At 44.1% G+C, this 10,206-nt stretch overlaps 1 protein-coding gene across 4 annotated transcripts in view; it reads left to right on the top strand.

Moving 5' to 3' along the window:
- Positions 1 to 1,950: 1,950 nt before the first annotated feature.
- The window catches only part of DLGAP4 (DLG associated protein 4), a 129,243-nt gene continuing 120,987 nt past the window's right edge, over positions 1,951 to 10,206 (top strand). For 2 of the 4 annotated variants that reach the window (XM_044447541.1, XM_044447542.1), the window contains exon 1: positions 1,951 to 2,913. In XM_044447541.1, coding sequence (XP_044303476.1) covers positions 1,951 to 2,913 — 963 coding nt within the window. The remainder of the gene's footprint in view (positions 2,914 to 10,206) is intronic. The other 2 variants (XM_044447539.1, XM_044447540.1) reach the window with 1 other exon arrangement.

Genomic DNA, 10,206 nt, shown 5'->3' on the forward strand with positions numbered 1-10,206 from the left:
GAAGCCTGGTCTTTGCACATCTCTGCTGTGAAAGATGACCTGGCCTGAGAGCAGCCAATAATTCTATCAGCAAAACAGAATGACTCCTCTCTTTAAGGGTTTTCAGATCAAATGGGGCAAGCAATCAACACGTACAACATCTGTTTGGATGCTCTTCAGCCTAAATCCCATGGAAAGAAATGCATGCTGCATATAATGTGTGCTTTTGTGCATCTCTCATTCATTCATTTCAATGGGGCTTCTGCATCAGTTGGTTGTGCCCTTGTCTGGTAGGGGCAGGGATGTTATTACACTTGACGGTGGACAAAGAATAGTCTCCCCCCATGGGGCATGTTGAGCAGCGTACCAAACATATGCCTTGTCCTACATCAGACCATCTGAACTTGTGACCCTGTAAATTAGCCAAGCTGGACAGATGGCCCATTAAGATCACTTCCCACTTCTGATCAGGGAGGCCAAATATGTAACACTGCTAAGGAAAGCAGCCATGAAAATGCAGTAATGCACCTGGTTATCCCAGCTATTTCTGCAAGAATGAAAGAATCTCTTTGGCTCTAGGGTAGGAGTTAATTGCTTGCAGCAATCAGGAAAGAAGATTTGATGGCTATTATCTTAGCATGAATAGCTGCAAAGCCTCTTACTAATGTGAAATTGTGTGCAGAGGACTCTGTGTTCTTCTCTCCTATATACATATTTATGGGCAGATCCATATGGATGTTCCAGAGCCCAAAAGCATGATTGATGTTCCTGAATCATCCTTGACCTTTCTGCTTGTCCAATTAGCTTTGCTGCAGGGGAAATCATGGCCCATTGCTATGCTGACCCAACTGCCTATTCTGTGAAGGCACTCGCCTCATCTCTATGCAAGATCTCATTCACAGCCTTATCACTGCAATCGCAGAAAACTGGAGAGCACCTTGCAGCTGCTTGCCACTAAATTCTGGAGTGCTCCATGCACAATAGCATGATGAGAAATGGAACAGGAGCCAAACCAAAGCAGTTGGCAAGCCAAAATTTGTAAGGATGCTAATAAAAGAATAACATTGCCTTTCATATTTATGCAAGCAGTTATCAAGTCACAACCCTGTTCATGTGCCAGGAGTTCTGACTGTGATGCAAGGCTTGCTTAACTTCTATCCTATCAGTGTTAGGAACAAATAAATACTTGACTCATTAATATTTGTTTACAGGTTGATTCCTGGGCTTAAGTTTGTTTAGTCCCATTGATTTCAGCTTGACTAATTGGCTTAAATCTACATCCTGTTGGCTTAATTGGGCATGAATCAGCCTGTTGAAGCCTTTCTTATACTCTTCTTAAACCTTTAACCCCATCTAGCTCTAAATATTGACCGCTGAGTTTTCCTATGGGTCAGATTAATCTATGGCAATTCAGGCTAATTCCAGAGCTCCTTTCTATTTGTGAAGTTATTGTAAATCAACTGCATGCAGAATTCATAGATTTTTCACAAATTTGAATCCATGACTTGATATGCCTTGAAGCAAGCTGCAAAATATTTTCACACTCTCAGCTAATTAAAATGAGTTTGTGTCAGAGGAGAACAACTGGAAACATATTGTACACAGGAGTCAGCTTAATACGCTGGGAGAATTTATGATTATTTGCTAATGAAATCAGACAGATGCCCTACTGGGATTTCAAAGGGAGTGGCTTAAACCTATTCAGTATTTTGAATTTAGTAATGCACCTGGTTATAATATCCCAGTCCTCTTGGATATCATAGTCTCCCCCACCCCATCTTTCTTTGGTAGTAACATGCATTAGATTGTTGGATAGAAAGATACTGAGAATTCAGTTGTCCATTTCTTACCAATCTCTGTCTTCTTTGGCACTAGGACAATCTCCCAATGGAGAAAGACTGACCAAGGAGCTGAGCTGAAGTATCCTCAGTACGATCTTCCAGAAGCAATGCTCTAGGCAACCCTACCGCCATGAAGGGGTTGGGAGATAACAGAAGCCGTCATCTCTCTGATAACCTGGACTCTCCTCAAGACTCTCTTTATGCCACCCAGGACAGGAACCCTTATCTCCTCAGCCCCACAGACTCCTACACAATGGACCCTCGTTTCCCTGCTCCAAACTCCCTTCACGGTGATTGCCTCCTTCCACTCAACAATCAGATTTCCAATAGCAGCACATTTCCACGGATCCATTACAACTCCCACTTTGAGGTGCCAGATGAGAATCCCTTCCCAAGCCATGCCCAGGCCACCAAGATCAACAGGCTCCCTGCCAACCTGCTAGATCAGTTTGAGAAACAACTGCCAATCCACAGAGATGGCTTTAGCACTCTCCAGTTCCAGCGAAGCTCTGACTCCAAACACCGGAGTGAGAGCCCTGGGAGGATCCGGCATTTGGTTCACTCAGTTCAAAAGCTTTTCGCCAAGTCACAATCCCTGGAGGGTGCCTCCAAAGGCAGCATGAATGGCAAGAAAGGTGCTGAGGACTCAAAGCAGAACCGCAGGAGCAAGAGTAAGGACCGGGCAAAAACCACTGAGACTAAACGTAGGACCAGATCCAACATATCAGGCTGGTGGAGCTCGGATGACAATCTGGACAGTGACACTTGCAACTATCGCAACCCTATGGGCCTCATGACCCTTGGCAGGCAGCCTGATCACAGCCAGCCTAGGTACTTCATGCATGCTTACAACACAATCAGCGAGCACATGCTGAAATCCTCCAAGAGCAATAATGACCTCAAGGTCAACCCCTGCACCAATATCCCCATCAGCAGCGAGTCCAACTACATCAAAAGAGGCTCCTGGTCCACACTCACACTTAGCCATGCCCGGGAAATGTGCCAAAAGGCTTCTGCTACCATCGATAGAGCTCTGCTGAAATCCAAGTCCTGCCATCAAGATTTAGCTTATCAGTATTTGCAGGTGGGTGCTGTGCTCGAGGCCTCCTTCCAGTTGAATGAATGTTTTATAAAGGGCACTCTGATTCACTGTGGCCAAGGGTGTTTTTGCAGGAAAGTTATGGGGTTGTAGTTTAATAAATAATTCATCCCATGTATTCATTAATTCAAGCCATCCTACTCTGCTCTTGCCTAAGCAAAAATAGAGCTAGATAGGAAATTTGTGATAGTAACCTACATGATAAGGTTAGAATCATGAGAATATCTTCTAGTCCAGTTTCCCTAAGCTGGTGCTTTCTGGATGTGTTGAACTCCAACTACCATTATCCACAGGTTAGAGAATGTTCTTCTAGTTTGATGTTTAGAATGTATATAGCAATTGCTGCAGTTACTAGTGAACTAATATCCTGATGCTAAACATGTAGAGGACAATCCAGCAGAAGTGAACAATCACATAAACCAGTACAGTAGGACCAAGCCTGGAAGCACCACTGACTTCACTGGGGTGTAAGTTTTGTTAGGTTTTGCAGGATTGTGCTCATTACGTGTGTGGGATCGAGATGTCAGTTCATCAATGGCATTTTGCCAGGAGTTGGGGGTACTAAACCTCAGGCCTTAGGCTGCTCCAGATGAGCATCTCCCTTCCCCTAATTATATTCCCTTTCCTTCAGTACCTATCATTTAACTGCTCAGCTACTGGCAGTAAACACTGTAAACTAAAAGATGCTGGTATTTGTTTGGCCCTGCTTCTTTTTAGCTACAGTCCTACCCATCTCCATAATGTAACCACTGAGAGCTTCTACACAATTGCATGAAGCTTTCAGACTGAAAGAGTTCGACAGAGGATGCATTGTTGTTGGGCTACAGCAAAAAGGTCAATTTTAACCAGACTTGAATTAGGGAAATCAAATTACGTTTCCATCTGGGGATAAGTGTTAAGCCCAGCAGCCTCATTTTGTTGCCTTGCTCCTGCAGGTTCACTGAGACCTGCTTCCCTGTAACATCACAGGAACAGCTGGCACTGGCATGGGCATTTTCCATCAGGAGTTTTCATGTGTCAGGCACTGCTGCACATTACAACAGGGTGCAAAGAACTACCTTAAGGTGCAGCTCACCACATCGATCAGATAACAAGGGGGCTGGTTCTCACCTCTGTGGAAATCTCTCATGCTTTACAAGAAATGTAGCCAACTAGGTATAAGGGCTGGGAGGAGAAAAATAAGCAAGGGCCATCCAGTAATCCAAGGCAAGGCAGAATAAAAAAGGTTCTGCATGCTTTTTGTTTTTTCTGAAAGGGCAATTTTTCATACCACAAAGCTACCACAATGAGAAAAGTCGCATTTCACCAAAGTTCCATTTATGCAAATACTAAAAATAAGAGAGCACTGGGTTTGATCCAGACTCAGTGTGTAGATACATTGGAATCAATGGAATGTGGTCATGACTGACTTAAGTCCCATTGCTTTCAGTGGGTTCATTCCAAGTGTAAGCCTGCATCCAATTCCCTCTTTTATCTTCTGTCTGCTCACAGCAGCCAGACTCACAAAACTTGTCAAAGAAATGCTTTCTCAAGTTTTTACAACATGAAACTTAAAAGTTGAAATGTGCTGTCAAAAATGGCAGCCATGTGTGTATTCTCCCTCTCTCTTCCCCAGTGGCCCATTTCCTACCTAAGGACTTCTAGGATAATTTACCTGATATTAGAACACAATGCATTTTTCCACACCCATTGCCACTGGAATTGGCTGTCACATGCATAGACAGGAAGATTTATAACATTATAATATTAGGATACAGCTAAGAAGCAAAACAGACAGTACTTTTCATGCTTGTCTAGCAACTATACCTCCCCTGCACCACTTTTCCCTTATCAAATATGTGTAGCTTTTTAACAAGGCTCACTTCTCAGTTTAAGGGACAATGTATGGCAAGTGGACATTCCACCCAGGAGAAGCTCCATTAACTTCGTATGTCAGTATGATTTTATTGGAAGGTTTTAGTGCATGAAGGAGTATTAAATGAAATTATAGAAGTAAGAAGTGAAGGAATGCACATTTAACAAGCTGCTAAAGCCTTTTCCCACCAAACGTGCTGTAGTAGCTACCTGTGGAATCCCTTATAAGTCCTTGACATGATGGCTGTGAGGTTTCCTGTCAAGTTACATGTACTATTACCAAATTTTTCTTCTCCTGTGTCTACTGAAAACGTACTTATTAAAAATCAAAAGACCAGCTCTTCATTGAGCTGACCCCATGTGGACTAATATTTTAGTATAGACAAGCAACTTCTTTTTTCCCCCCCCCGCACCACCACTGCAGCTTTAGAGTAAGTGTAGACCCCACTCTGAACTGGGTCCCTAGCAGGGTGGCTAGGAAGGCTTTTACTCTTCCTCTACAGCTGCAGTGGTGGTGCGGGGGGGGGGGAGCATCTGCAATTGATATTGTCAAATATTGGTCCATGCAAGGGTAAGCAATGTGGGGCCAGCTAGATGCTCTGGCCTACACCTCCCCTCATGTCTCACCATTGGCAATGCTAGCTTGGGCTCATGAGAGTTGCAAGCCAAAACATCTTGAAGACCATACATTGCCAACCTCTGCATTACAGCATTACAACATCCCCACTTTCATACACAGCCCAAGTAATTATCCTCTGCCCCAAAACTGGAAAGACATAGACAGAGAGAGATTTAGCAATGCCCATCTGTGGGAAGGGATTAAAAAAGAGCATATTGCTGCAAACAGAATGCATTCTTGGGATAAATTACTTGTTGGTATATGATTGCTTCTTTTTAAGAGTTCCTGTAATAAAAAGGGCTACAGCTGCCATTACCAAGTCACCTAGGAATAACTGCTGTCAAAGTAGAAGTGTATTAAGATTGCACTGAAAGAGAGTGAGGTGTGATCCAGAAAGTGTCCTGTTCACATCCCATCTCTACTAAACCGGTAGGTGGCCTTGGGCAACTTATCACCTCTAGCCTCTTCCCTCATTCCATTTGCAATTCAGGATAATAATACTGAGCTAAATTAAAGCTTCAGGGCTATTAGTTGCCTTTGCCAAGTAATGCTATTTGTCCATCAAAACCAGTATTGCTTAATCTGTCTAACAGCAGCTCTCTGAGGTCCCAGAGAGAAGTCTCTTACATCACCTGCTGCCTAATTCTTTTTTCGGTGGAGAGGCCAAGGACTGCATCTGGTTCCTTCTGTAGGCAAAGCATGTGTTCTGGTACTGGGCTATGAGCCTGCCCAATAATCCTGCTGTCAGGAATGCTCGGTAACATATGTGAAGTGCTCTGAACACTGAAGTACCACATAAAATATTATCAACTGCTGATGGACCTGGATTTATATCCCTTGCATAACATATATAATACAATTCTGGATTGATTCACCAGCTTATTTAAGAATTGGCCACTTTCAATAGGTGCCTCCTGAAAAAACCAAGCCATTACACATCTGTAGAACTATACAAACAGGCAGTCTTTCCTCAGGATGCAATAATCTGAAATGTTTATGAGAGATACAAACATATTATTAACATTGCAATATATCAGCCTCTGTCAGACATAATCCACTCATGAACAGCTTTTGTGGGGATGGATTGCAAGGAAACTGTTTCCTTCTAACAGGGTTTCCTCCAAGGTTTTTGTTTCCTCCTTTCAGCATTTCAGTTCATTTCCAGTTGTCTTAGGAAACACTAAAGTTCCACTCTACCAACAGTGGGTCCTGCTGGCACAGCACCAACACTAGATATTTCCAGTCAATCCTCACCCCCAAACAGGGATGCAACCCATTTCCAGCGTTCTGTTTCCTTTTTCAAATTAATATTCAGCATCCCAAGACTCCTGAGCAAGCTCAATATTACCAAGCTGTGTTTTCCCTCCCGCCAGATGTGTTTTATACATAAAAATGTTTCTGCAAATCTTGGGATTCCCTCGAGCATGCTGAACATGCTTAGGAAAGAAGCCAGGAAGGGGAGGCATGGCAAAGGTGTACAAAATTAAGCATGGTGTAGAGAAAGTGGATAGGAAGACATAGTTCTCCCTCTCCCATAGTACTAGAATCTGGGGTCATCCCCTGAAGCAGACTGGGGGCAGATTTAGGACAGATACAAGGAAGTACTACTTCACACAGTGCCTAGTTAAACTCTAGAATGCATTTCCACAGTATGTAGTGATGGCAACCAATCTGGATCACTTTAAAAGTGGATTGCGCAAATTCATGGAGGAGAAGGCTCTTGGTGGCTACTAGTCCTGATGCCTACAGGCTGCACCCAGTATCCAAAGCATAGTGCTGGGGAGCACTGGTGGGAGGGTGCTGCAACACTCATGTCCTGCTTGAGAGAACCTGTGGGTGGTGTTGGCCACTGTGAACAGAATGCTAGACTAGATGGACCTTGGGCTGACCCAGCTCAGTTCTGCTTATGGTCTCATTTTGCAGCAGCCCCTTTTTGCACTTTCCACCTGAGTTTGCTAATAATGTTCTAAACTGGGTTTTAAAAAAAGGAGTGGAGGGGGGAAATGATGGTTCTGGGTTATGATTTCTCCTCTTTTGCTGTATTCTTTTCCCGTAGTCAGTAACGTTCATAAATAATTTTCAGAGTATATGGAACAAGAGTGTTCCTGTGAATATAAGAAGACTAAGCTAGATCAGATCAAAAGCCTATCAAATCCAGCATTCTCTTCCCTCAGTGGCCAACTACATGTTTCGTGGAAAGCCTACAGTTGCTAAAAGAGGCAGTACTTTAGAGATGGACTTCTGTCTTGCACTACCACTTATTACATTTCAAAAAAGGAACAGACCTCTGCAGGGATGTTTATGAACCCTAAATGTGCAATGCACCTGTCTACTCCAACCATCCCAAACTGCAAATGATGGGAGCTGGATTGCAATGCATCTGAAAGGCACCAGGGTGGGGAAGCATGATTGAGTGTTTCTGGGAGATGGCTACTATGTGACAGAATCATAGGATTTTGTCTTCTGCTGGGTCAGATTATTTTTCCTCATAGCCCATTATCCCAAAATCAACTGATAGCACACCTCTGGGGTCCTCCTGGCCAGAGGTCTTTCCCATCCCCTGCTCCCTAAGCCTTTATTGAACTGGAAGGAAGAAAGGCTGAATTTGGAACCTGGAACCTTGCGCATGCAAAAGCATGACCTCCTCCACTGAGCTGTAGTTGGTCTTCCCGTTTTCTGGAACCAGTAAGCAAGAGAACAGCTTCAGGATGGTACAACAGCCTCTTTGGAGCCTTCCCACCCAGGAGCTTTGTGCATTGGCCAAGCAGCAGCAAGTCCCCTCCTCCAGGCTTGCTAGCATTTAGCAAGGAGTGCAGGGAAATAAACCAAAAGGCCTCAAAGCTTTATTGCAAGCAGAGGTGTCAGATGCTGCTACTCTGTCCAACAAGCACAAAAGATTTCAATCCAAGCATTTACAAGGAGCAGGCGGCAGCGATGTTTTCACTGTGGGGCTCAGGTGACACAGAAGCACTAGTTGATTAGCAAGTCACCATCCTTTGCTGTCCTCTGGGGACAAGAGAGTATTGACGGAACCAAAGAAAACTGTGAGCTCTTGGAGCCTATGAGAACTCCCAGCCAGCACTTGTTTTATTTATGAACTCTCCAGGGCTGAGATTAAACAGAAGTGAGATGTTATCAAAACACTGTTTTATCTCATTTGGAGCCTCCGACTGAACAGGTAGTGTCAGCCAAAGAGGCAGGTGTCAGGCCTCTTCTTCTGCCTGGGAACTGAATCAGCAGGAGCATGTCTGGGACGTAGCTGGTATCCTCTTTCATCCTGGTGTGCTCTCTTTATAACCTGGAAAAGGGGCCTTTCTTTCCCTTAGCCCCAGATAGTTAAAGGGCCAATATTTTTTTTAAAAAAGGAACAGCACATTTAAGATGAAATCCTGTGGATTTTGAGGCAGAAAGAGGTCCCGCAACTCCCAGCATTGCAACTCCCAGCCAGTTGAAAGCTTTCTTTAAAACAACAACAACAACAAATTTAAACTTGTGTAGGATTGCCCCTTCAGTTTATTTCTCAAAGTAAGATTTGGTTATTGCATGGATACTGGAAACTGTATAAATATGGAACTTATAGTGCATATCAGACTGCTTACCTATGTTCTGGAGATAAATATGTCATCACAGAAGAGGAAGTATGAACCGTTTCCTTCCTTTTAGTGACTGTCTTCTCTCTCATCTCAGGTATGCTGTAGGATGGCAAACTCCGTAGCATGTCCAGATGAATAAAGAGTAGAGCCAGTGTGGTGTAGTGCTTAAAGTGCTGGAGTTGAGCCCTGAGAGATCTGGGTTCTAGTCCCCAGTGGGTCATAAGGCTGACTGAGTGAGTTTGGGCCAGTGACTCACTGTCAGACTGACCTACCTCACAGGGCTGTTGTTGTGAGGGTGTGATAGAGTGGGAGATAGTTATGTAAACAGCCTTGGGTCTCCTGTGAAAAGAAAAAAAGCAAGATATAAATGCAATGTAATGGAAATAAAAGAAAGCCCTCTGCACTTACTCAGAAGCATTTGGCACATGGGACAGGCATTTTGAAAAATAAAAAAGAAGTTGACAACAGTAGCACTTGCTCTTGTTGCTCTGAGCACCAAATTGCAGTTCTGAGATTTTTCCTTTCACTAGGCAAGGATAAAGTGCGGATCTGAGGTGGTTACCTAGCAACTGTAACTGGACTTTGCCTGGACTTGACCAAAAGGCTGGAAGGTGATATCAAAGGTGTTTGGAGGGAGGTGGAGAGGTAACAGGGGGCAAAGATGCTCCACAGTTGCTCTCTCTCAACCTTTCTTGCACTGTGAGAAAAACATTCTGCCTTCTCTCACCTTGCCCTCTTCCTAACAGCTGATTGCCTTTGTTTTCCTAGTGTTTTTGATCTGGCCACCACAATAATGCTCCACTCATTCTACATCTGAAACATGCCATTTGAAGAGCTGTCTGTAAGCGCTTTCCTATTCCTCACCCTTCCCCTGCCTTCACACTGGTCCTTTTACAGCACGGCAGCCATTTCCTTGCTTAACCACAGGGCTTCATTAACCGTTATGCTAAATACGCCACAGGGCAGGGACCCAGGCCCAATTAGGGCCCCTGCTGCTGTGGTTTAATTACCAGGGTCTCCCAATGCGAAAAGTATGTTCCTCTTGCACCTAACGCCATGGTTCTTCAGAACGCCTTGCAGCTGAGAAAGTACTGCTGTTTCTTCATCAAAAACAGAACAGCATTGCTCATCACACCAGCTTGCAGGAAACACAACGGCAGCCTGACAAACATGGCAAGTGAAATTTACTTTGTGCTGGGGATCTCTCTCTCTCTCTCTCTC

This window comes from Varanus komodoensis, unplaced genomic scaffold, assembly GCF_004798865.1.
Source record: "Varanus komodoensis strain SLA01 unplaced genomic scaffold, ASM479886v1 scaffold52, whole genome shotgun sequence".
NCBI lineage: Eukaryota > Metazoa > Chordata > Lepidosauria > Squamata > Varanidae > Varanus > Varanus komodoensis.